This window comes from Corvus cornix, chromosome 1 (assembly GCF_000738735.6).
Source record: "Corvus cornix cornix isolate S_Up_H32 chromosome 1, ASM73873v5, whole genome shotgun sequence".
Taxonomy (NCBI): Eukaryota; Metazoa; Chordata; class Aves; order Passeriformes; family Corvidae; genus Corvus; species Corvus cornix.
In genome coordinates this window covers 4,601,347-4,628,653 of record NC_046332.1, presented here as the reverse complement: position 1 = coordinate 4,628,653, position 27,307 = coordinate 4,601,347, and the positions used below count along the sequence as shown (strand labels likewise).

Genomic DNA, 27,307 nt, shown 5'->3' with positions numbered 1-27,307 from the left:
GAAACCTATTCAGCACATGCAGTTGTTTCCCTGTAGTAAGGAGCACCTTCTCCTTCTCTTCTTGCAATCTTTTTCAAGTGTAGATCACTCATGTTAAATATATAGCTGGGAACATCTTGTGTTAAGTAGAGATATGAACCTGAACAGAAGAAGAGGTCAAGCGTGGAAATAAATTCCAGTCAGTACTGGATGATTGAGAAGTCCCTTTTCTCTCACTCCCTCTTGTTTGGAGAGGCGGTGCTTGAATTCACTTCAGAAATGAGGAGAAGAAAAGTACAGCTAGGGTATTTTTAAAGGAAAAAAAGGAGAAAAACAACTTACTCTTTAAATTCACATTAGCACCTGGAAGTGGGTGGCTCTACCCTGTAATCATCTGCATCATCATATTACCTTATCCCGATCAGAATATGGAATAATAAATTTTGTGATGTCCACATCACACTTGAATTTTTATATAAATGTTCTTGCTGTTTAGGACACGAGTGTTTGAGTGGCAAACAAACTATTTGAAGTGGTTTAATAGAGCCTCATAGTTAGTCCACCTACTTCTGTGGACCACTTTTGGAAAAGAAGTTTGATTTCTCCAGAGACCAAAGCCTCTTCGGAGTTCTGCAGCTCCAGCGTACTTTGTGGTCACAGCAGCAAGCGCGTTCTGGTTACCACTGAGTGGTTCAAAGATGCAACGTGGGTGTGACGTGCCCCTTTCAAAAACCATCGCTCTGCAATAAGCTTTCTTTAGCCATATTGTGTACATGTTTGAAGGGATTAGTAATAGATTTTTGTTTTTTCTTGGAAGTCATTGGAAAGCAAAAGACTAAATCTATTTTGATTTCACCCGGGATAGATTAATGGGTGTCAAATGTTACACAATACTTGACATATCCACTGCTGTTAAGTTGGCCGTGGCAAAGGGATTACCCGATAATGAATCACCAAGCTCTTTAGCCGTTTAAAGGGAGTCGTGCCGCTTCCTTGCCCTGGTAGGACTCTCTTCCCTGCCCGGGACCTTCCTCTGACAGTGCGTGTTCAGATGTGGAAAACTCCAAGCAGATGTGCAAGCACCGGTTTGACAGTTTTGTGTTCAGCTTCTACCTTGCTAATTGTTTTTGTGGGATTATTTGGATTGTGTAGAAAGCTTTTTCCAAATCCCCTTTATTACTGAAGTTATTGTTGCCAGCAGGAATAAGATTAAAGGTGCTTAAGTCTGTAGAGTTGTTTCTAATTTGTACGTGTCATTTCAGTGGCATTTGAACAGAACTCTGTCTCTTCCCCTCCCTGCTCCCCTGTGGTACTGTGCTTGAGTTAGGGCTGAGAAGCCAAGCTATTGGAAGAAAATTCATTTTGTTCCCTAATTATTATGCTGGCACTCGGGAGATAATTTTTCCCTTCATGCACTGCCAATTAATATGCAAATGAGCTGATAAATATTTATACCATGATTTAAATTATGCAGGGAGCGCTTTCAGTGTACTCTGCAAATGAATTGTTCATGGACTTCAAAGTGCTGGCTGCTGTGCTAACGAGAGGAGATTTGCATAAGGCCCTAATCAGGCGCATACTGATTAAGCTTCATTATGGAAACTGCCAGCTGCAATCTTTGTTTCTATTTTATTACAAAAAGGGGAACTTTTCACGCTTCAGTCGCCTTGACAATGTCAGACACAGCTAGTAGGAGAGACTAAAACTCCACACAGCAACTGAAGTTTCCCTGTTCAGTTGAAGATTGCTATGGTGTAACTGAAGTTGTATTTCTCCCCCCACCTCCCCACTCCCTTTCGTGTTCGGTCAGAGCAGTAGTGTAGATTTGATAGAAATTGCCATTCTCCCGTTCCTTGGACTATCTGAACCTGTAGAGGATACCACAGCAATGCTGGACTGCAGCGACTACGTTCTAGGTGGGTACCAGCTCAGCTCTTTCTTACCGACACCGAGGCTGTGAGATTGACTATGCATAGTGGCTTAATCACATATGCAGAAGGTATTTGTGGGACTGAAGCTCACCAGTGAATCGGCAGCAAGTAGCTGCCTGATAGATGGATAGCTAGATCTGTACCAGGGAAATACATGCTTTGGTCTGTTTGTTTTCCTCTTTTCCCTCGCTTCAGGAGAATTCGTTTCCTCTGCACAGACTTGGGTGATGCTAATACAGACCTTTTGCTTTTAGGATTTCAGTCTGAGAAGCATTTGGCTTCTAACAAACACTGGACTTGACTTGCATATCTGTGTGTTATGAATTTTAAAGCATTAAAATGAATGAGAGGGAGCCTAAGTGTTGAAAGAATTTAGTAACTGTACTGAGCCATTCCACAACAGAATGTATGTTATGTCTGTGTATTTTTAATATAGCAAGGTTCTTCATGTGTAATAGAAAATAAGGGGGAGTGCACAGCGGTTGCCATTGATACCGTTGCAAGCTGTGCTTAAGGTTACTGGGATAATATATTTCCTGCGCTGAGATTCCATCAGGACTGCAGAACAGACATGCCATAATTTCTTCTTCGTGTCTTTTAAAGTTATTTATAGTAATGGATCATATCAATTTTACAATAGTTTTTATTTATTTTCAAGGCTTTTCCCCTGAAGCTCAATGTGTGTGTGTGTGTATATATATATATATATATATATATTTGTATTTATTATACTTTTCATTCCATCATATAAGTTCATGTAAGAACTTAAATCTCTAAGTAAAAGAATGTATTTTTGGATGGTAAATTTTAAAGCAGATGTTTGAGTATATCTGTTTCTGAATATGATGTTGTTTTTGAAAATTAATTTCTAAATAATTCTTGGCATGTTTTCCCTCACATTAAACGTTGTTTTTTCCATGCACATAAATGAATTATTTTTGCTGTTGCAAATGGAGTATTAGGCAGTTCCACTTTAAAGGGTGAAAGGAAACAGTTAATGGTATATACCATGTTAAGATTTTCTTTGCTTTACCAGCTGTGTACAGTTCTTATAATGCTTCAGGTTGGTCAGGTGTCCACTGCTTCTTTCTCCTGAACGCCTTTGGCAATGTTCCTGAGGGTGTGGGAAAGGCTGGCACAGCACTGCCTGGCGACACCTCAGCCCTGCTAGCAGAGTAGCAGTGTGGAATGTATTCACTCCTAAGAGTTTGATTTCAGTCATGCACCTGCTGCTTTCGATCCTTCCTTCTGGGGAGTTTGGTTTTAGATAATGTTGGCAGAAGCTGTAGCCCAGGGCCTTTATTTAAAACCCAAGTAAGATCTAAAGGAAGAAGAAAAGGTGAAGGCATTAAGGTTTGGGTTTTTCTAGCCCACTTCATTTGTTTATTCTTTTAAGTTTAAAGCAGAAATTGTATGAGCATGTATAAACCAAGTAGCCTTTTTATTCGACATAGAATGAATGAATCGGTAGGTTGAGTATCCCGCGGATATGAGCCTGTTTTGCTGGTAGCAGTTTTGTGCTTCAGATGTATGTCATACCATTTGCAATGGAAATAGCGGCATTGTTCTTGATGCTTTACATGCAGAAGGCCCAGAGATTGAACAAGAAATAGTCAGCTGGTGAAATAATGGATGCTATCCTTCGCTTGAACCTGAGCGCTACCAGAAAGATGTTTCTTCTTCCAACTTGCTGCTTTTTTGTAAAAGCAATGTTTGAGGTCTTTGTTAAGGATGGATCTTTACAATAAAATGTTCTTCATTTAGACAAGCTTTTGGTAGTTAAGTAAATTTTGTGTATGTCGAGTACTAGAAAACCTTTTCTGGAAGGATTTATTTTGCAGCATAGCCTGACAGAAAAACGTGTCCTGGCTTGCTTTATGGAGAGAGGTCTGTACAATTACAACTTTGTGCGACTGAGCAAACTTGCTCATCATGCAGGAAGGCTTCTTGTGTGAGCCTCCTCATAGGATGGAACAGTCACTATCTTGCTTGAGTTCTGTGCACAGGACAGCTGTGTCCCTCCCCCTCTGTAGGTTTGGTTTGCTTTGCTTATTCTGTCATTACTATCCTGAACCTTGCCTCTAAGACTTCAATCTCTGCAACAAACTAGCAACCCTCTGTTGTTTTTCTAGCAAGAATTTTTCTGAAGTAGTTCAGCGACTGGATTCCATGTTTCTGAGAGCAGCCTTCTCATGTGTCTTGAGTTCAAGCTATTCTTCTGCTCTGAGCTTAAAAATTACATCCTGTGTCCAATAGCCTCATGAGTTAGCCTGGTTTCCACAACCAAATGTATTTGACTTGTAAGCACTCTTGGCTCATTTTCCTGTTGGATGAGGACTCTTTATGTTTGTGTCCAAAGCAAAGACTCCCATTCGGTGTTCTCTAAAGTTAGATTTCAGTAGCTATCTGTGTGTAAAGGAGTGAACTAATGCTGTTGATCAAATGCATGTTGCCTATAATCACTCAAAATAAATGTGCTGTTGCCACAACAATAAACTCAATTTAAGGTCTGTGCAGTGTCCAGATAGAAACACAGATTTCTCAGCAGAGGACCAAGTCAAGAGCAGACATTTCTGTATAGTCAGTGGAACCCATGTTCTGTTTCCAGAGTGTGAATCATGCTATCCAAATGTGTGAAATGATAAAACAAGGAGCCTGGATGCAATAGGTTCTATACCTGCAACCTTAGCAGAGCCCTGTTTTTCAAGATTTGTAGCTTGAATGTGCTAAGCAGAGGTTGTGAAAAACAGGGCAAAACTTGCAGCCTTTTGCTGAAGTGTGGGCCAGCAGTGCTCAGCTGCAAAGTTTCTCCTCATTCACTCTCCCTTTTAAAAAGCAGTTTAACACGTCTGCCTTTATACCAAGGGTAACATTGATAGTCCAGATCTCTTTTACACGTGGCTGAACATTTGAAAGATTTAAGAATAGGCATAGGAACTTTCTGAGAAGAGTTGAGGCTCTGGAGAGGTTGTGTTAACTTGTCAGGGGAAGTTTTGTGGTTGTTACAGTCCTCTGGATTTTCAAGGCTCTATTAGGTTCAACTGTCACAGTTGTTTATGTGGAAAATTATATTAGTTTTAAAAATATTGATCACAGAATCACAGAATGGTTTGGTTTGGAAGGGATCATAAAGATGATCCAGTTTCAACCCTCCAACCCCCCTGCCATGGGCAGGGACACCTTGCACTAGATCAGGTTGCTCAGAACCCCATCCAAACTGGCCTTGAAAACTTCCAGGATGGGGCATCCACCACATCTCTGGGTAACCTGTGCCAGTGTCTCACCGCCCTCACAGTAAAGAATTTCTTTCTAATATCCAGTCCAAACTTGCCCTCTTTCAGTTTAAAGCCATGCTCCCCTGTCCTATCACTACATGCCCTTCTAAAAATTCCCTCTTCGACTCTCTTGTAGGCTTCTTTAGGTACTGGGGGGCTGCTGCAAAGTCTTCATGGAGCCTTCTCCAGGCTCTACAACCCCAACTCTCTCAGCCTTTCCCCATGGCAGGGGTGCTCCAGCCCTCTGATCATCTTGATGGCCTCTTGATTCACTCCAACAGGTCTCTGTCCTTCCTGGGAACTGGTAGTAGCAGGTGATGGTACATGGCAATAGTCCATCTTCTCATTTCCAGCTTTCATGGACTGCCAAGCACTGAGGTGTCTGGGCATTCTTGGAACTGTCTGTGCTAAAGATGCAGCACAGTTAATGCTGCTTTCCTGTATTCTTCTTCAGCCTGTTGGTATTTTGGAAACCGCTGCTTTGATGAAAGTGCATGGCAGAGGTAACCTTTCAAGCACCTAGCAAGAGAATATCCTGGAGTAAAGGGTTCATTTTAAGCTCATTGAACTTGCTTTCAGCTCATTATGGGAATGGAAGAGTGTGCTTAAGGATTTGCTTACACTTCAGTTTATGAGCTGTTCTGTCTTGAGATTCTTTTTGTAATTTTGGTTTGTGATAATGTGGCACACTGGGGTCAGTGGCAAGGCATGAGGAGGTAATAAGCTGGAAAGCTGATGCTGTACACAGAACATCTGTATAGATTCCTATATAAGGAAACTATATTCTGTCTGCCATCTGGAGAGGCCCTCTGCATTGCACTGTATTCAGCTGACAGGCTTTGAAACCAGGAACAGACTTTTCAATATATTCATCCAGAGGAAGAAAGAAGAGGAATTATTTTATATTTGTATGGTTTTGCATGAATATATAGGAAATATAAAATGACCTAATGTCAGTGACATTCCAGTAAAATAGAAATGCAGTATTGGAAAAATGGCATCCATTTAATTATAATGGCTGAATTTCCTTTCTTTTGTTGGGGTGGGGCAGGGGGAACAAACACAAGAATAATGTAGGCCATGATGGTCAGAGTTAATGTTTTTGAATCTTGATGTAGTCATTGTTCCTTCCTTCCCCCTCCTTTTTTTTTTTTTTTCTGTGACTTTCATTGTATTGAAAATTAAGTTCCTACCTATCACTGCCCTCCAGCATGCTGTCTTTTATTCCCTTAATACCACGTTTTCACATATGGGAATAATGTCATAGAAAATTTTGAAATAATATTTATCTGGAAGATTCAGTATTGTGTTCTGGTTTTGGTTGTTCTTTTTTTTTTTGTGTTATGATCTGATTTAGGGTAAAGTACGTAGCAAATTTCTGATGTTCTGTACTTCCCTTGAACAAAAAGCTGTGAATAGATATGGGGATTTTTTGCTGTATTGTTTTATCTTTCTTTCTGTTTTCTTGCAGACTCAAGAATGAACAATCCGTCAGAAACCAGTAAACCATCGATGGAGAGTGGGGACGGGAACACAGGTAAGAAATGATCAATTGGTGCACAGATATTTTCTGGTGCAGTTGAATGGATATTAAAAGCAAAATATCTTTACTCATTTAGTGGGATTTAAAAAACCCACAAAACCAACCAAACAAAAACCTACACCCACTGTTTTTAGAGATTTGGAAATACTTTTGTCATTAACCCTGCTGTATGCAGGGCATTATTCACACCTACTTTACTGAAGCACCACCCACACTTTTTATATAAAATTTCCCTTTCCCACTTTTTCTATCTGTAATTTAGTTTCTGATACTACTGAAGCTCTGGTGGCACTAGCTCTCCATAAATAGTCTCATTTTTTCCTGGCAGAGCATACCTTCGGCACTTCTAACTTCATCGTTTATTTTTGGGTTGAAATTTTCCCTGGCAGATGTGGGCCACTGCCTGATCTTGTTTCCATTTTAGATTTCATTCAAGCTGTCACAACAGTTCTCAAGAACAAGTTAAATGGAGAAAGCATAATATCCCAAAATTTCAAAAAATGTTAGCCAGCTTTTCTGTAATTTCTTTGTGCCTTAGAACAGAACCTTGAAATCTGGTGGGGAAGAACAGATTTTGTGTCAGGGGCAGTGTGCCTTTTGGCATGTCCTTAAGATGTGACTAAATCCTAAGCCATTGAAGAAGCTTGGTGTGCCACTATAAGTTAATCATGCTATCTCATGCTTTAATTCCTTTCTAGAGGTGGTATAATGTTCATTCTGAAAGCAAGAGAAATGGCAGTTCTGAATGGGAAGTAAGTAGTTTAACCTACCTCAGGATCTTCTCTCAGCTCAGAATAGTGTTTGGGAAGAGAAAATTCTGATGAGGAGGAACTTGTTGCTTTGAGAGAAGTGTAGTTACCTTGTATGAGGAAAACTAGTTTTCTTCTTCATGGTTCAATAATAAGAGTTTTATTTTAAACTCTGGAGTTGTGATCAAATTAACACAATTTAATTTTCTTTAATCCAAGGGGCTGGATTTTTTTCTGCCAATGCATGGGGTCAGTGAAAAAGAATTCTGCCTGCTTATTAATGTGTGTTTTGTTCCTGGCATCTTAGGTTTTATAATTGTCATTGTATTTTTAATAGGAAAGGTATCAATTCTTTTTTTTGCACGAAAGTGTTTTATTATGTATTTAATGGTTTAAGATTATATAAAATATTATTTCAAAGACATACAGGTTGTAAATATTTCATGATCATAAACATCATCAAGGGAACAACAGTTTTAAATAGCCCCTGTGGACTCCTTGTAGCTAGAGGATGTGTGTAAACTTCTGAGAAAATTCGGATTTCCTCCCCAGTTCCGTGCATGTGCTTTCTCCAGAGTGCATTCCCAACACAGTTCTCTCAGTGCAACTTTGGCAGTTCCACCTTAACTGAGCTGGTAAGGAGGAGGATTTGCTTTATTCAAAGGTAGCCAGTCAGTTATCACAGGAGCATTGCATCTGCCTCAGCAGAACTTGGCTCTCTTAAATATTTCATCATTGTGAAGGTGGGGGTCATGGCATAAAATGGATGGATTGTAAAGCTGCATGTAGGTCCTTTCACGTTAAAAGGGGCTACAATGACTGTATTTTTATACTCTAATATTAAAGTTAGTTATTACAAAAGTTTGATTCTGACTGGTGTTTGGAACTTCTGGAATATTGCTTCTTTAGTTTAAATGTTTCCAGTCTTTCCTTCTAGTTTTGTATCCTGATTTTTAAATTATATGAACTAAAGTAATCTAGAATTTTTGAGGACTCTCTGTTCAAAGTCATTGCTTTGTTTTTAAATGTAGTGCTCCTAAACCACTGGAGGTAGTGATTGATGGCATTTGTGATGTTCTTTGGGAGCTCAAGCATCAGTTGTATTAGTCAACCTGGCAGATGTTAGTCTCTGAAAGGAATACTCACAGAATGTAGTTTTAGGCTTCTGATTGGGGTACTTAGATTAAGGTTCTGGGCTCAGTGCATACTTGAGTGAAAAGAAGTCAGCGTTCAGCTCAGATGCTGAGGAACTGGAAGTGCCATTGATTTTCTGTCAGTGCCTGTGCTCCCCCGATAATGCGTGATGATCATTTTTATAAACACTCAAGAGTTCTTATTTTTGTAACTTTCTCTAACTGTCTACTTTCCAGTGACATTTGTAAATCACTTGAGTCTGCTGTGTATACACTAATAGTCTATCTTTTAAACCTCAGTGGATGTTTGTTTGGGTCATTCCTGGTTTAAACTGTAGTGAGGTAATGCGACTTGAAAATGTTAAGAGAAATTACTGTGCATCTTGAATTTACATTTGGCTGACCTGCTGTCCTCAGAAGAAAACAATAGTTACCACTGGTTAAAGATGACAACATCAGTAATTCTCTGAGCTCTCAGCTAAGTTTCATGGAAGTTAACAAACTAGGGTTTTGTATTTTGAGCTCTGACTATTTAGGGAACATCATAAAGTATAAATATATTGGTCACAATATATATAAAGTATAAGTAATATATACAATATATAAATAATATAAACAATATATATAAAGTATAAATATATTGGTCACAATACAATGCCTGAAATATGTTACGACTTTAAATTTTTTGTGGTAACTGGACTTGCCTTTTAAGCATCTGAAAAACCAACCCATATTTCAGACCAGTTAAAAACAACAACCAAAACATACAAGTACAGGAACTGTTGGATGGCTGTTTTCATAAGAACATGGATTGACCAACTGGTCGTCAGTATTGCAGAGTTAGAGAAATCTTTTCCAGCCTTCAGTTGTGGGTAGACAGTCAACGTAGTATCTGCTGGAGAAAGGAGAAGTAAGAAGAATGTCTTACAGGAAATGGATAGCCCTTTTGATCTCCTTTTTATAGGCAGCATAAAATTTTCTAAAACATCTCAACCTTTTTGTTTGTTTAATGCATCTTCTCTTGTGAGAGCTGTGTGAATGCAGAACTCTGAAAGCCAAGGTTATAAAGACTATGGAAACTGTGCTACTATGACATGCGTTGACATAGCACCAAAATAATAGTTTTTGTAAATGTAGTATTTGGAAGGATTCTAAAGATTCTTGTTTGCATTGCTTCATTTCCAAAGATTGATTTTCTGGTTTCTGTAAGAAAGAAGTCTATAGGAGAGACCATGAAATATTCTTCAACTGCTAAAACTGGGCAAATATCAGTGCTAAACTTGTTATTAGGAAATGTGGACAGGGAAACAACAATTTCTGAGTATTGGGGATATGTCTCTCTCTCTCTTTCAACAGAGAGGGAAAGAGGGAGCGACCTGGGAAAATACATTGGTGATGCTGAGAGATGTCTCCGAGATCACAGTGCAGGTACCCAATCCAGCTAGTTTTGAAATTTTCCTTCTCCTTGGCTGCCTTCCCTTTCTGAGTTCTTTCTTGCACCTTACTGCACATCTCCCCAGACCTCACTCCTCTTCCTTTCTAATGCTTTTTGCAAACTCAGGCAGAAGTCTGATGATTATGATTGAATTTTGGGAGTAAGTTGTTCTCCTGACTGCAGGTGCAATTTTACCTTGCCTGTTCCGCTTTGTCATGTGTTTACCCTCTGCAGGTACAATTCCAAGATGGCGTAAAATAATCCATGTTCAGTACGTAGTGTTCTGTTCCTTTCCTTGGAGTAGGACTGTATTGGTCTTCATCCAGACTAACTCCCATGAAGTAGCTCAGCACATGGCTGAATTGGTGCCAGAATTTAAACATGCTTGGGTTACACTGGACCTCGACTGTAAGGATGAAGTTTCATCCGACAGCTTGCTGGGGGCAGAGCACCAAAACAAAACAAACTACTTGTGAACTACCAGAAGGGGCAGGACAGGATCAATGGAGTTGGAAACCAAGAAGACAGGGAGAGATGGGAGATGGAGAGTTCCCACTCTTTTTGGGCTGTTTCTGGTGTTGGTGAGCTCTGGCAGTTGTGGAAGTTGGGATGTAGATGGAAAATACATGAATACTTGGGACTGTTAAATTGACAGTACTTGTGATTGCATCTGCCATGGCTGTTAATCATCACAGGGTTTTGTATTTAAGTCTTACCTTGAGCAAAAGTGGCATTCTAGTCCTTTCATGTCCTCACAACGTGCTGACATTCTGCTTCTGACAGCTCCATTTTCCAGCTCCATATCAGATTTCTTTGATTCAGTGGGAGTGGTATCACATCCTTCTGAAAACCCGAAAAGCAAGGCCTCTCATATGCTGGACTCAATTTTCCTTGCTGTTCTTCAGAAGACATAGGCATCCTGTGATAAATGCAAGCAACCAGGGTAGCATTCCTTCCAAAATGAAGGCTGCATCCAGAGGGGAAGGGGCATTGTCCTTCCAAACACCAAAGAAAGTTTAAGATGCAAGTAGTAGAACAGAGAGTGAACAAGTGTGATGTGGATTTTTTCGCCCTGAATTTGGTTTTGGGAGGCCTGGGGAGAGGGAGCTGGTGTCTTTCGAGAATTTAAAGAAAATGTTGGTTTTTTTCAGTGCCTATCTCAGTTGTTTGTTGGGGAGGTTTTAAGTTCAGTCTTGGAACTTGCTTTGTTCAAAACTAGGAGGCTTGTTTCAGATTTCCGTATTAAGGGTCAGCAGAACTGCCAGCTGGAGCATTTCTTCTGCGCACATGCACAGTAGTGCTCTTTTAATATGGTATCATTTTTTGAGGTTCTTTTTGGAAGATAGTTAACTAGAACAGCTTCACCTGTTTACCTAAGGTGAGACCTCCAGCTGGTCCTCTCAGAAACAGGTAATTTGTTTTAACCCCCACAAGTTTCCTGTTGGAATGAGGAGTATTGCCTTACAGTAGGTTTTCTTATCTGTATTTTTTTCACTCCCTGACCATTGAAAACTAATCCAAAACCTTTGCTTAGATGAGGAGGTGGTAGATTGTTTCCTTTGAATTATGGTAGCTATTTGTCAGGAATTACTTTTATATATTTACCCAACCACTTTTCCATTCCCTTTGGATTTCTACATGGAGAGAATTCTGAAGTTTACTGGAAAGAATGAAGATAGATGAGATTCTTCTGCTTCTTTCCAGCAGACCTTATTATATACCATTCTTTGGAGAAAGGCAACCAAGTTGGATTCCTTCAAGATCAATTCAGACCAGTCAGAGTCCTTACATTCACTTTAATATGGAATTTTAGACTCATTAAGCAAAATAATTTGATGTAGTTTAAAACTGGAATATTTTTAACACGTCTGTGGATCTTTGGCTGCATGTATGTCTTTCAAGTTTGTAAAACTTGACTCAAAGCATAGAATTGAAAACTTTGGAGTTGACCAAGTCTTCCCCCACAGAACCTCCATCAAAGATGCATCAAAGGGCCACCTTGCACGGTTGGTAGGAAACTTGATATTGTATCTGTATTTAATTGAACAGTGGCTCAATCCTAGGAAATGTTACCTGTGTAAGCTGTCTGTAGGTCAAAAAGAGCAGTGTAAGATATTGGACAGTCTGTTTTAATAATCACACTTCATGCCTGCTTGCTTTTGCAGATGTTTCCAAGGAATAGCAGCCACCTGTTGTTGTTTAACAACTGTGACTCTTTTGCTCAGTAGATAACCTAGGTTTTTATGGCAAAGAATGTAGATAATTGAAGGAATTTTGAAGTAGGAGTTACTATGCACGCCTGCCCATAGGCCCTGAACAAAATCTGATTGTCATGACGAGTAAACACGCAAGTCTAAAGCTGGTTTTGCTTCATTTCAGTCACGCAATTTGAAAGATTGCATCATCTGTTCCCGAAATTTCCCTGCAGCCCAACACACTCAGAGTCTCCCTTCCTGTCGTTAACCACTGTGGGTAGTAACAAAACAAAAAAACACTTATTTTTTTCTTTTCCTTTTTCTTCTCACACCCAGATTATTTTGGGATAGTTTAGGGGCTTAGAGTTTAGGAGTTTAGGAAAAGACTGCAAAAATGTAGGGAAAAAAAAGTAGTTTTTAGTTATATGAGAGGTAGTGAAAGCAGAAGCAAGCCCAGGCAGTTATCTAATGAGACCTCTGAACAAATTTTAATGGAAATGTGGAGGTGTCATTCTGGAAAGAGTAAACCTGTGGTCCATAACTGCTGTCTATACGTGGGGCTTCTATTTTCATCAAGTATTATTTTACCTGTCTTTAAGGAAAGGTGACTTATATGAACCTTGCTGTTGGCACTTTCTGAACTTGAAGATAGTCTTCAGCTGCTGGATAGAGGGTGCATGGAGAATGGAAACACAGTTTCATCATAGCGGCAAGCTCCCGTTTGGTTCTCAAACCATGTAGAGAGTGATGCCATAGTAGTGTACGTAGAAACACAGGTCATAGAATCATTTAGGTTGGAAAAGACCTTTAAGATTGTCAAGTCCAACTGTTAATGCTGCCAAGTGCACCATTAAACCATGTCCCTATGTGCCACATCTACAGATCTTTTCAATATCTTCAGGTATTTAAAAGAGTAGATGATGGAAGCTAAAGAAAATGTGACATTGGTTTTGTTCAGCTGACAAATGCTCTATTATGAGGCCTGGACACTGCATCCCCACTTTCACTAAAAATATTCAATTCTTGTAACTCTCAGGTGCTTTTTTACTATATAATGTTGAGAGAATAGCAGGAAACTTGGAGTATTAATTCTTATTCCACTTATTAAAAGTAATAATTAATAGTTTTCAATATCTCTCTTTCTCCAGGCACGCAAACAAATGGCCTGGACTTTCAAAAGCAGCCTGTGCCTGTCGGAGGAGCAATCTCTACAGCCCAGGCCCAGGCCTTCCTTGGGCACCTTCATCAGGTAAGAGAAGACCCATTTCAAACAGGGGAGACTCAGGCAGCTGGGAATACAGCTACCCTGGTGTGTTCCTTGTTCTCTCTTTCTGTGATTGATGGAGAGTCATTTATTAGAACATAAATATGGGTACACCACCTGGTTAAAGAGCGTGGATGGGAAAAAATCCTGATTGTGGCACTCACTTGATTGCATTAGGCTGCAGAATGTGTCAAGATAGGGTAAGACCTCCTTGGGAGAGCTATAAATCACCTTTTTGGGGACTTGAGAATGCCTAATTTTTGTGGTGTGTTTTGGAGTAGGTTTTTATGTTGTTTGTTTATTTTGTTGTTGTTGTTTTAACCTTAATAGAGATACCACGTTGAAAGGCAAGACAAAATTTAAATTTTTTAGGAAAGGATTTTACTGGTCCAACAGCTGCCAAGGTTCCAAAACTGTCACTATCTAGTTAAAAACACTTCACTCTTACACATTAGCTGGAAAGAAAGTTGATTGTACTTACTAAGCATATATGTTTTGTGAGGTTTTCTTTTTTTACGAAAAAGTTATTTCAGTGACCTGTTTGTCAGATGATATTCAGACTTCTAATACTACCCCTCTGTTCTGCTGCTGCTGTGTTTAGGGAATCAAAGCTGAACTTCAGATGCAGGCTGAAGCAAAATGGGGCATCCCTAGGTGAAGAGAAGTATAAGGGGCATTTTTTTGTAGTTTTTTATCTGTTCGCACTTGATGTATGAAAACAAATGTCCTAATTTCTTTCCCTTCCTCTGCACCAAGTTTAAACTTTAAAATACTGTACCTAATTGGATGACCTTGAATGTTTGAGGTCTGAGGTTGCGCAGTTATTGTGGTATAATTGAAGTACTGAAGCTTTTATGCCCTCTTTTAAGAGCTCTGAACTGCCGTTTTATTGTATGGAACATTCCACATGTCTTGTCACATAATTGCAATTTTCCTAGCAGATTGGTTTATATAGGACCTAGGGAGTGCCACTGTTTGAATGTGCTGAACCAATAGGCTGTTGTAGGCTGCCTTTATGTGGAGAGAAGCTGACTAGTTTTCATGGGTTGCCAGTGTGTGTTTAACATGGAGACAGATACAGCTGTTCTGCAGAATTCTCTGTGTTTGTTTTAGTCTTCGTTTTGTTATATAGATTGACCCAGGACAGTAATTGGGTTTAGCACAGTGCTTTATCCTGCTTTGGAAATGTACTTATTTAAACAGTTGTCAGGATCTTTATAACTTCATGTTTGATAAAGTGTGATTCATTTCTTGAATCTGGTTCAAAAGAAAATCTCAGGTATTCTTTATTTGCCTGCAGGTGTGTGGGAATCTATTGTCAAACTGTCCTCTGCTAGTGAGGCTCCTGTTAGTGGGGTGTTATTCAACCTTAACACACAGTGCTTTGCTCTAGACTAATGCAAAATACTAGGCTGTAGACAGCATTCAGGTACAGCTTGATTTCTAATTTGGAAATGTTGGTTGTGTGGTGAAAGGGATGTCCAAATTGCAATTCACAGAGATTTTCAGGAATATGCTGGCTGTACCTAAGCAATTTACATTTGTAGTCTTTTATGTGGTGTTTGTGTAATTTTAAAGTATTATTTTGGGTGTATCATTTGGATGGCAGGGTGGTGTTATTTAGTTTATTCTCTGCTCTTAATCCATGTTAAAAGCACAGATTACGTCAACTGTGTCAAACTGTATTTTGCTTCTGATGAGGAGGGGCTTTTCTGGGAGTGTTTGCTTAGATGTAGATCATGCTTAGTATGTCTAGTACCTTCACCTAAAGCAGTAGGAAATATTTCCAAGGTGACTCTTCTTTTCTTTGCCTGTTGAAAATATTCCGTTATTAATTTCATGTGCTGCAATTTTTTCTGTGCTTGAAAATATGTGGACTCTTTATGTGGGAACATCTTTTTCTAGAGTCAAGAGTGCTTCATTTTGCTTTGCTTTATTGTATCATTACCTGTCATCTGGTTTTCAAAGGCGCAGTGGTTTTCAAACATGGCCAGAGATGGAATTCTCTACAGGCTGTTACTCTGACCTTTGAAAGTGTTGGTAATTAATTACAGAGCATTCCTTCTTTATAACCAGGGGTGCTTGTAGAAACAAGGCGAGACTGATTAAAATGGGTTTCAGTAAATGAAAATATAGCATTTTTTGTACAGAGGAAATACTTCTTAGACATAAAAAAGCACTCCAAAAATCTCACTTTATGAAGCATCCGTTTTTCCTTGCTGCTCACCCACAAGACCTTCTTTGGGCCTGTTAATCACAAACATTGCATTCCAGTTTTAAGTATACCTGAATCGATACAGCCTTTGTAAAGTGTCTCCGGTCCTCTGTGTTGAGATCTCCTTTTCAGTGGCTGAGGGCTGCAAATACTTGAATGGGTTAATTTGAGGGAGAGTGGTTAAGCTCTGGGTTCCGTGCTGTGCACGTGCTTGCTCAAATAAGAAAGCTGGTGAGTGCAGTGTTGGGAAGACCCATTCTGAAATGTGAGTAGGAGGATGATGATGAGTAGAGCTTAATGCCCTGTGAAGTCTGGATTTTTCCAACAGGAATAGGACTAGTTGGCCTGTCCACCCCAATATGGTTTGTTTCAACTCCATCCATGATACTATCTAGATCCTTAGGCAGGGATACCCTTCAGTAAGAGGTAGATAAACAACATCATGGAAGAGTCTTACCAGGTCTGTTTCAGCCTGGAGTACAACCCCTATTCCACTGATTCAGGTGTTAGAGGGGCATGCATTGTGCTTGGGAGTTTTTGTTGGGATGTGGGTGGGGAAGATTGGGGTTTTTTTACATTGTTAGTTTTCTGTGGATTCTACATTATTTCATTTCCATTTTTGCACTGTTGTAGGTCCAGCTCGCTGGAACAAGTTTACAGGCTGCTGCTCAGTCCTTAAATGTACAGGTAAAGAGAGTTACCTTCTGCTGCTCATCCTTCTCTCATCCCAAACAGCATCAGTAGAGATAGTTCTTAACCTATGATATATTACTCTGTTTTTTCAGTCTGACTGGTTTTGCAAGTGATAGATATGAAGGAATAACAGTGTTACAGCTGTAAATCAGGTTCAGGATTTGTAAGCATTCAGACTCTGGAGTTGTTTAAAACATGGAGTGATCATAACTTAATGTTGAATTTTAGTCTGGTGTAGTATCATGAAAACCTTAAAACTCCAGGAATATTTCATGTTCTTCTGTTTATTAACTTGCTTTAGACACACAGCAAGGATTACGTTGCAAATTGTCCTTACTTCTAGTAATTGAAAATAGGAATATAATGTACCAGTAACTGCATAATGTGGCTAGTTTTGACTGCTTGTTGAAATAACACACAGTGATTTCAAAGTAAGTCAGAGAAATTGTTGTTTAGCAATGTACATGAGACAACAGAGCTTTCAAACTTTTCTATGATGCTGAGCACTTCAGTTTATCTGTTAACATTCTACTTCCTCTCTGTACTGTATTAAGGGGCAAGGGATGCAGTTTTAATGAAAACCGGTTTCAGTATTGCTTGTTATTAAAGAACGTAGGTAGTGCATTACATGAAATGCAATAGAATGTGGACCCACTTATACATAATAACAATTTGGAAAGAAGAGGAGGTATAGTGACCTTCCTTTCTAAGAGGAAGGAGGCAGAAAATTGCCTTGGTTGCCATGGTAAACTTCCATCCCTGAGAGAGATGTTGGCAAACAGGCTGTATCTCCAGTGCAGAATGTTTACAGTCCTGCGCTGTAATTATCGCTCAATGACTGGCAGAATTAATCAGAGCCTTTATGTTAATTAGCCCCCTCTGCAGTCCCCAAAACAGGTGGTGGAAAATATGCAAATCTATGCAGAATTGTAATGTTCTGCATAACCAGTTTTAATTATCATAAAACTCTCTCCCCCTCTTCATGCACTTGCATTTCCTCCTTCATGTCTTCACAATTTCTTCTGTTTAAAAAGCAAACAACCAAACCACAAAAATAAATCAAAATAAACTTGAATCTTTTAAAATAAAGTGTTATTCAATTAAATAAATGCTTTGAGTATATAAAAGCACTGTATATATTATATGTTTTGCTGTAAGTAGAGAAACTTGTGAGGATTTTTCAGAAAGGTTCTGTATAAGCCAACAGTATGATGACTTAGAGGTACAGGATGGAGATAGAGAAAATGGAAACACAATCTCCTTTCCCTCGTTCCATTGTTCAGGATTTTAGGCAATGAATAATTTTAACAACCTTCTCTTTCTTTATGGTGAAAGGTAGCGTCAGCTTCAGTTGCATGGCGTAAAATGAAATGAGACCTGAAAATCATGTCAGAGACTTAGAGGAGACCAGAGAGTCTCTTTGTTTTGTTTAAGCTGCATTACCTACAGACGTGTTTGAGCAGTCGTAGCTGAGATGGTGGGCACACAGAGCCGTTGCTTAAACACACTCTTAAAATAAACCCAAGGGCTTTTTGTATGCAGATGAAAGATTTTTATTGTGCAGTGTTGAGATAGCAGTGTTATACATTAACATCTGTTTTACACTATAAAGAGTTGTATTTTTTTTTGACTAGTCTAAATCTAATGAAGAATCTGGGGACTCTCAGCAGCCAAGCCAGCCTTCCCAGCAGCCTTCAGTGCAGGCGGCCATACCCCAGACCCAGCTCATGCTGGCCGGAGGACAGATCACCGGGGTAAGAGTTACCCAGGGATGCTGCAGTCCCACACAGCTGTCACTGAGGGGCACTGCAATTTCCTTTAACGTAGGGAGAAACTTCAGTGGAGGTGGTGACAGAAAATATTTTCCTATAATATTAAGCAGACTATAATATTTGGGGTTTGTCAAAAAGTATTTGCATCCAAACAATAACGACAATGAAGAATTCTTTTTCTCTGTTCTCAGTATCCCTTTTTGATCTGCAAAGAAGTTAAAACCTGTTGTGTGTGCAAATGAGACAGTCATTGATGTCATGAAGAAGAATTAAAATTTTTTTTCAAGATTAAAATAAGGCATGGGAGAACAAGACTGAATCTTACAGCTGGGTGAAGAACAAAAATTATGGGAATTGTTAATTTTTCCTCTTCTCAAACATATTTCTTTTTAAGTAACTCTATTAGTACTTTTCTTAAGCCTGTTCAGCCCTTTTGTTTTAACCTACCAGTTTTGAGGGGTTTTGCAAAGCTTTGGGAGTAAATATGGCATAATTGTTGTTTTAGACTTTCTAGTGTTTCTGAATTGTTGTAAGGCTTTCAGTCATTGCAAAAAAAGAGCAAGTTTTGTGATTCGGCTAGGTTGAAGAATTTGCTTCCATATAATCAGCTTTGTAATATAAGAGTTTGTGTGCTAATAAGCTTAGGGCAGTTGCTCCAACAATGTGTTTATGATTTGAAGTGCTAGGTTAGATCAGCCCTACACTTGCATGAAATGACTTCTTAATCTCGGGCTCAATTGTTAAATCTTCTCTTATGTTAGTATGTAAATAAATACCCTATTTAGTTTTCAGTTAAGCATTGAAAGTTTTAAAAGTGAGACTGTTTCGATGTGTTGTTAAAACCTGGCATGTTTCATTATTTTTTGCATTCTCAAAAAATACTGGTTTTAATTCATGATTGTCTGCTGTAGTGAAACATTCAAAATTTCAGGCCCGTGCAGATATGGGTTGTAGTAAATATGGGCATCGAGATTCATTTACATGTAAAGGAGAGACTGCTGCCACCTGTTCCACAGAGATAATGTGTGTTTGGGAAAGGGAAGGGATGTAAAGTTGCCAACTCTATTCTATTAAAAAAAAAAAAAAAAAAAGCAGATGGGGAGACTTGGAGAGAAACAAATGGAGCTCATGTTCTTTACTTATATCTTAGGGCATAATGGAAATGATGGAATATGGCAGGGATTCATGCTAATGTGAAGCAGCTGGGGTGTTATCAGTTTGTTCAGTAGCCACAGCCAGCATTCCTGCTTCACATTCATCTGGCTAATCACTTGCTGTTCTGCTGGGTGTAAATTTCCTTTCAAATCCTGGCAATACTGATTCTTTTCTTTTGCTTGCTACTTAATTGCTTTTTGCCTGAAACTCCTGGTAGAGTTGCGAAGAAGACTTAGGACCAGAGAGAGTTAGGTTCTGTAGGTTCCAGTAAGTGCAGATGTCGGCGGTTGTGCAGTTTGGTTTGTGTCAGGCCTGTGGTAGGCTGGTTCCTTCCCACACTGGGCTGAGTAGCCAGCTGTCCTTCCTTAAGGCCAGAGCCCTTGGCAGAATAGCAGAATAGTCCTAGGATTGCCTGGTTAATATCATAGTACTGAGCTATCTAATGACTTTGTAGCTGAAGTGGCTCTTCCCATTATTAATGGCTGTGTTTTCTAATTGTTTATAGCTCACGTTGACGCCAGCCCAGCAACAGTTATTGCTCCAACAGGCGCAGGCCCAGTTGCTGGCGGCTGCAGTGCAGCACTCAGCCAGTCAGCAGCACAGCGCTGCTGGTGCCACCATCTCGGCCTCTGCTGCGACGCCGATGACGCAGATCCCTCTATCTCAGCCAATACAGATTGCACAGGTGAGCCTTGAGGCTTGAGAGGGTGGAAAACAAAAGAGGTTTGACTGATTGCACCATTCGAATAAAATTTGTTGTTCCTCACTCAGTGAGTTTCTAGAGTCCTCGAGTATTGTTAGTCTTTCCTCGTGCATCTTTGGATGATGAGGTTGAAGTTTGATAGTCTTAGCAAGGAGTGTGTGCCAGCTGTTCCTCAGTTCCACTGAGCTTCAGAGTTTGTACCAGAATGAGTAGATGCTGTGTATTCTGAATTTTCCTCCTTGTAGTTAGCGTGAGAAAGGAGAAAAAGGGGTATGGAAAGATGCCCATAGAAATTGCACTTGTTGAGACCTGTGTGGATGGGAAGTGATGCCTGTGTATCACAAAGGATGTTTGTGAGGCCCAAGTGGTACTTGTTAGAAGTAAAATGATAGAGCTGAAGAACAGCAGTTTGGCTTGACCCATTTGTGTGCTGTTTTGGCTAGGTGTTTAATGCTCAGAGTTCAATGACAAAGAATGGGCACTCCTGTGCATCTGGAGAAAAACTTGGAGAATGAGTCTGGTGTTGGAATCTGTCCAGTCTCATGGTCTGGTACTAAAGTCTTGTTAATTCTGAAGAACTGTTTGCTGTGGATGTTCTGCTTACTAGAAGCAGTAAGGAACTTCCTGGGTGCTCCAGGATTGGCTTAATTCAGTTTGGAGATTGCAGTGCCACTGTGTGCCTAGTGTATGTAGTGTGGAAAATCCTGAGACTTGTGGACAACACTAATCAAATGTGCAGCTTAGATATATTGAGTCCTACAAGTAGCGATTGTCGTGCTCATGCTGAGGTCCATCTTTCCATAGATTAAGGTTCTTGGTACATAATAACCAGTTTGATCAGTCCAGCTGTGCAAAGTGTGTGGGGTATATAATCCTCAAAGTTACTGCTTCTTAGAGTGAGCAGGTTCTTTAAGACTGTCTGGTGCTTTCTGTTCAGGCTGTTTTCTCTTGCATGTAAGCGGGATGAAGTGTCTAAAAAGTGAACATGAAGTCTGATTACGGGCAAGAATGGAAATGTCGCGATTGTCTGTGAAGTCCAGTGGTGAAATGTGCAATCCTTTACTGTGCTGGTCCACATAATAATAGCCTGGCTGTACTATCAGGTTTTCAAGCTGAAGTGATGAATTTCTGTACTATCAGGTTTTCATTAGCTGAAGTGATGAATTTCTGTGGTGTTTGTCTAGAAGTTCTGACCTCTCTGGCTGTCCTTAGAGAGGCCAGAGTGGTGCCATCCTGTTTTTAAAAGGCCAGTGCCAATGTTGCTATGTTGATGAGATTCCTCCCAGTGAACCTCTTGTTGCATTGTGAGAAGTTATATCGCCAAATAACACCTCTTTTAGCAGAGGATTCCACTTCACTGACATGACATGGAGATGACTGAAGGATGTAGCATTCAAGGAAGCTTGTAATTCTCAAGATCCTACCTTAACTTTGTTGAGACTGTCTGTAGGCACTAATACAGACAGATTTCAAGAAGAGAATGGAGATTGTCCTTGTCAAGGAAGTTGTTGGTCGTAGCTTCTAACATCTTCCCATGCATCTGTCACAGAGCTCCCATTTGATGGGATGTGAGTCTTTCAACCTAAATACAAGTAATCCATAGGCTTCTTGTCTTCCAGGTGTGCAGCTTAAGATAGCAAGGTCTGCTTCACTGAAGTGTGGTGGACTAGAATTTAATATTAACAAAATCTGTACTGTGAACTTTATGGCCTTATGTTTGTCAAATAGGCCACCGAAGCAGTGGATACCAATGGGATCTGTGTGTGAAATGTTTCTAATCCTGCTCTCCCACTCCAGTGGGAAGCTCTGAAAATGTGTGAAGCATTTACAATTACTAGTTTTGTACTGGCTTTTTCTCCAGAACTTAGAAAATCTTCAGAGAGTGTTTGAGAGGAGTTGAAAAGATCAGGCATGTGCTGTCAAATAAGAGTTTCTGAAGGCAGCATTGTCTGATTTGTGCACGAGTGATCTAAAGGCTCTCTGAAAAATAGGATGTAGTTGCCACATGCAGAACAAATTAAAGTTGTACTTGTTTTCTGATGTTTCTAATTACTTAAATGTTTGAATTTACAATTAATGTCTTTTAGGATGGGTTATTTTGATACATAAATGAGCTTGGTTGAATCTTGTTATCTGCTCCTTACGATGAAAGTGCAGGGCATAAATTGTGCAGGTGTTGGATATAATTTGAGGTACTTACAGAAAACATACACCGTCTAGGTTCGTAGGTAGATAGCACCATGCTTTTTGATCCATCTTGGCAAGGATTTGTAAGCAGTGCTCAGCTTTGTTTGTGTTGCTATTGTAAACATATAGCTGATTATACAAATAGCTGAATGTTTGTTTTAATTGATGATTTTTGAATAATTGATTAGCTGGCAGGGCTCTGCAGCAGGAGGATTACCATATTTATTTTAATTAACTAATTGCAGAAGCATGAGATCTTTAATGTGCACTGCAGTTCATGTAAGGTTTCTGCTGCAGCAGCCTGGTGAGGAGCTTGTGTTGCTCCTGGGCTGCTGTGGGGTTGACACTAAACATTTGTGTATCAACTTAAGGGGTTCTTTATAAACTTCCTTGTTTTCAGGATCTATGCTCTGTATTTATACGATGTAAATCTCAAAATGACACAGATGCTTAAGTTTGTGCTGAAGCTGTAATTGGAAATAATGGCATTGAATTTAGAAATTTAGGTGATTTTTTTTTTTACGACAAAAAATCTTCCTCACACCAAGACATAGCACTTGACAGATTATTCTGCCAAGGTAGGATTTGGATTGTTTTGATCTTTCTAAATTGCTAGGCAGCACCAGAAGACATGCATGTCTCCCTGAAAGTCTTTGCATCTCTTTCTATGTGCTTGTGCTAGCATACAGATTTTAACACTGAGGAAGAAAGATCAGTGTAGGAAAACAGTGTCAGGTTTGTTCATGTGGTTGCTATTGGGAGATTTATTGTAATGGTATAATTAACTAAATAATAAAACTTTCCCAAGGTGGAAATAAAGTTGGATTTCAAATGCATTTGAGGGGCTGGAAGGGCTATTTAGCAGTGATTAGCCTTGGAGGTATCATTTTCATTTTGCGTTGCAGAATTATATTTCTGTATTTAAACAAGACTTAGCCAACATACCATTTACCAAGGCAGATGCACAGAATAAGATTGCTTATATCAGTTATCCCTGAGGCCTCAATTTAAAAACAGTTTTCTCATATTAAAGTGTAAGAGCCTGATGATAAGAGCTGTCATGTCTTAGCTGGGTAGCCGGTGTTATGAATACTATAGTCTTAAACAAAAAGCTCTCCTCCTTTGATCTTACAGATACACTGCCACTGTTTCTTTGTATTCTTTCTTGCGTGTAACTCCATCTCCTGTGGGGGGTGCTTTAAATCATCTGAGATCTCTTTGGTCATCTGGGGTGATTTCATTTGTTTGCTTTTGGTGGGAGAGGTCCTTAACCCGTCTGTTCTTCCATTGATATTTTTTCGTCTTCAGTGTCTTCCCAACTCTTCCATTTGTGTTTCTGTTTTCTCTCTTATCTACCTTTATTTTCATCCTGCAGCCTCTCTTTATTTCCTTTTCTTCCACCCAGTGTTAGCAACCTTAGTCTGCTTGCCCGGATCTTTCCATTTCTGTTTTTAACTCACATCCATTCCAGTATGAGCCCCCTCTGAGCCGGAGGGTTAGCATGATGTGCAGAGGTAACCAGCTGAGCATTGAAAATCAGTGAATAAATGAGTGGAGATCCATGTTGTGTTGAGATCAAGAAGTAAGAGGTTTTGGTAGCAGTTCTGACCAATGTGATATTAGGATATGAAATCATAAGAAACATGGAGTTCCAGGATAAAATTGGAACAGATATTTCTCTCTTTCAAGAAGGAAATTGGCCTTGATTTCATAGGAATGGTTGCATTATTTCAGAAATTTTCTGAAAGCAAACAATACTATCGACTTTAGAACCACTTTTTTGCTTATGGGCACCTTTTAAATTTTCCCATTCTCTTATGAGATGGAAGTTTCCGTTTCTTAAAGAGCATCGCTTGATCAATCCATCTGGTGTCTGTCTACCATATTATTACACTGCATGCTTTTGACTTTACAGGGCCAAGTAGCCCAAGTGATTGATGGCCAGTGTCTGTGTAAGGCAGGTTAAGTAGACGTTTTCTTATAATGCGTGTCTATGGTCTCATAAATCAGTGGACTCCCTATTTTTTTTTCCCCTAGTCTTCATTTCTGACATTCCCCACCCCTCATCTCCAGAAGGAGATTGTTGCAACTTTCTGGTTAGTTTTAACAGATTTAAAATAATGTAAGGTCACAGATAACAGCATTATGTAAGAAAGAAGTTCTCCTTGTCAGTCTGTCTTGACTTCTCATCTCTGTCTCCGCTGCTGGCAGTGAATGGTTTTTCCCATCCTCTGGCTGAGGAGGTTGTGGGAGTGCTCAGTAACCTGCATCAGTCCAGGGAGCAGCTTAAGGAGCAGCTCTTTGTTACTCTGGTTCGCTTGAACTCGAGTGTGTTTGGGGCTGTGTGAACATGAGCAGCTCCAAGCAGCCATACCGGGCACTGTTTCTGGCACCGCTGCACCTGCACAGGGTTTCTCTGCAAATGGGAATAATAACTTCCCTGAAAAAGAGCTTTGGGAGAGTCTTCTTGGCTGCTTGGTTTCGCTTGTTTATTGGGAGGTTGCAAGTGTGGGAACTATTTCATTCAGGCTTTTATCCACCTCTTGGTGAGTATGTTGAAACAGGTTCTTCCTGGGAAGATGGAAAAATCCGACACGCGTGTTTAGATCGTTTTCATGGATTACCACTGTTACGTTGGCTGACTTTGCAGTGTGTTTTTTAAATTTCAGTTGCTCTTGTTATTGTCCTGTTTGGAGATGAAAAGGAAAAAGGCTAGTTAGGGAGAACAATATTTTTAAGCAGTTCTTTATGTTTTCATTCTCCAGCTAAATGTCAAGTTGAAGCATTTTTCTTGAAAACTCAGTTTCTCAGAGATTAACATTTTACATTGAGACCAGTCATTTAATTATAGAAAATTAATAGTCCTGAATGGTTTAAATACATAAAAGTAGGGTTCTCCAATAATGCAGTGTTTTGGATTATTCCTTTTAACCTTTAATTATAGTCATATCTATTAAGCTTATTGTAATTTGTTTCAGAACAAATCAAATATATTTACTTATTGAGTTAGCTACGTTCTGAAATTTGAACTGAACAGAGTGCAAACAAGGAATCCATAGCATTTTGCTTTCCTGTTGTTGATTCAAATGGTAATTGCAAGCTGTTGTTACAAAAAAAAAAACCTCCCAGCTAATATGCTTGATTTGTAGCAGAGTTCCATCCTCAAAAAATAAGTTTGCAAAATCTGTGTGCTGATAAGTTTAATGTATTTGAAAACTCCTGAATTTTGGGAAAGGGAGATTGATTTGTTTGTTTGTTTTCTTTTGTTTTGATTTTAAAGCAGAACAGTGCTGGATATACTTTGCTGGTTTATTTAGTAAATAACTTTGGTTTTATGAACGAGAGTGATATTCAAATTGCCATTCTAAAGGATGTTCAGTAGCAGGACTGCTGTGTTTGACATCCACTTTTACCTCTAAATGTTAGAGCATAACTGGCTGATAGGAAATCTTATATTGGGAATCATTGCTGACTGAAATGTCTAACACACAGCTCTTTCTTTTCTTTTTTCTTTTTTTTTCTTTTTTTTTTCTTTTTTCAATTTTTTTTTTGTCTTCTCTCTCTTTTTTTTTTTTTTCCCCTTCCCGTTTCCTTAAGGATTTGCAGCACTTGCAGCAGCTTCAGCAGCAGAATCTCAACCTGCAACAGTTTGTGTTGGTGCATCCAACAACCAACTTGCAGCCAGCACAGTTCATCATCTCACAAACGCCGCAGGGGCAGCAGGGTAAGTGCTCCTTGCCAGAAAAGCAAATCATACATGGCTTTTTTAGGGGACAAAGTGAAACTCAGGTGGTTCATACCAATGCCCAGCCATCTCCCAAGCAGTGGCTTCCAGCCAGCTTTTCCCCCCTGGTTTTATATCCTAAGGATGAGACCACATGGTGTGGAATATCCCTTTGGCCAGTTTGGGTCAGCTGTCCTGGCTCTGTCCCCCACCAGCTTCTTGTGCCTCCCAGCCTGCTTGCTGGTGCATTGTGTGAGAAGCTGAAAAGTCCTTGACTCTGTAAATATTGCTTGGCATTAAGTGAAACATAAGTGTGTTATCAACATTGTTTTCATCCAAAATCCAACCACAGCACTGTACCAGCTATTAAGAAGAAAATTACCTCTTCTCTTGGTCAAAACCAGGACAGACTGGAAAAAGATTACAAAATCAAAAGTCCATGTGGGAGTCTGGAGAAGTACTTAAGCCTAAAGAGGGTACAATGAATGTTGTCATAAACTGAAATAATAATTAACACCTTGGGAAAAGAGCTAGAATGCTGGATTTGTGTAACAGCACTTAAAATAATATTTTGGCAATGCATGGGGTATGACTTGCATGCCAAAGACAAACAAGGCAGTGGTAGGTGGTGGTGTGTCAGAGCAGTTAAGATGTTGTACAGCAGCTTTGTTCTGAGGACTGATGTGTTCAGGCTGCCATGCATCACGGTGCTGATTGCACCCCATTTGTTGATGCCCACGGAAAACTGCATTTAGCCATGGCTTCTTATGCTGATATACTCCAATGGTCTTTTTTCCCCCCCTTTCTCTTCTACATGAACTCTACTCAGTTGTTCAGGTCTGGTAATCCAAAGATTCTTGCTCAGAAGGCAAATCCTGTTATGCTTGAAGAGTCCTGCAGAGCTTGGCTGTCCTATAAAGCAGCTCTTTGCACCTCATTTTCTTCTGTTCCTTTCAATTCTTTCATGCATCATTCCTTCTTACATACTATGACTTGGATAGAACTGGCTTTCCATTACACTGAAGGGCTCTTACTGTCTGAATGCTCTCACATTTGAATAAAGGGTTAGTCAAAATTAACTTCCTTTTAATAGGACTTGATTTAGGAGTGATTTTATACCAGCACTGGTAGAAAATGGCTTAAAGGCTAGTCATGGAAGCATTTAGTGATGTGTACTTAACTGTTTTCTTAAAATGAAGCAGAACTTGTAAACTTAACATATTGCACTAGAAGAAATCAAACCACTAAAATTTAGTTCAAGAATTCTTTAAAATAGGTGCTTGGTGGTTTTTTGGTGGTTTTTTTTTTTTGTTTTTAAAATAAAATCTTTTAAGAAAACAGCAAGCACAAAAGC

At 39.5% G+C, this 27,307-nt stretch overlaps 1 protein-coding gene across 10 annotated transcripts in view; it reads left to right on the top strand.

The window, feature by feature from the left end:
* POU2F1 (POU class 2 homeobox 1) overlaps nucleotides 1-27,307 on the top strand; it is a 114,004-nt gene that overhangs the window by 54,106 nt on the left and 32,591 nt on the right. For 3 of the 10 annotated variants that reach the window (XR_005602369.1, XM_039555314.1, XM_039555279.1), the window contains exons 2-8: nucleotides 6,657-6,722; nucleotides 9,967-10,038; nucleotides 13,389-13,489; nucleotides 16,353-16,406; nucleotides 18,047-18,166; nucleotides 19,845-20,024; nucleotides 25,827-25,953. Coding sequence is in view for 9 of the 10 variants with exons in the window: in XM_039555314.1 (XP_039411248.1) it covers nucleotides 6,657-6,722; nucleotides 9,967-10,038; nucleotides 13,389-13,489; nucleotides 16,353-16,406; nucleotides 18,047-18,166; nucleotides 19,845-20,024; nucleotides 25,827-25,953 (720 nt within the window). In the remaining variant the exon portion in view is untranslated. Of the gene's footprint in view, nucleotides 1-1,718; nucleotides 1,896-6,656; nucleotides 6,723-9,966; nucleotides 10,039-13,388; nucleotides 13,490-16,352; nucleotides 16,407-18,046; nucleotides 18,167-19,844; nucleotides 20,025-25,826; nucleotides 25,954-27,307 lie in introns of those variants that run through there. The other 7 variants (XM_010399470.4, XM_039555283.1, XM_010399472.4 and 4 more) reach the window with 7 other exon arrangements.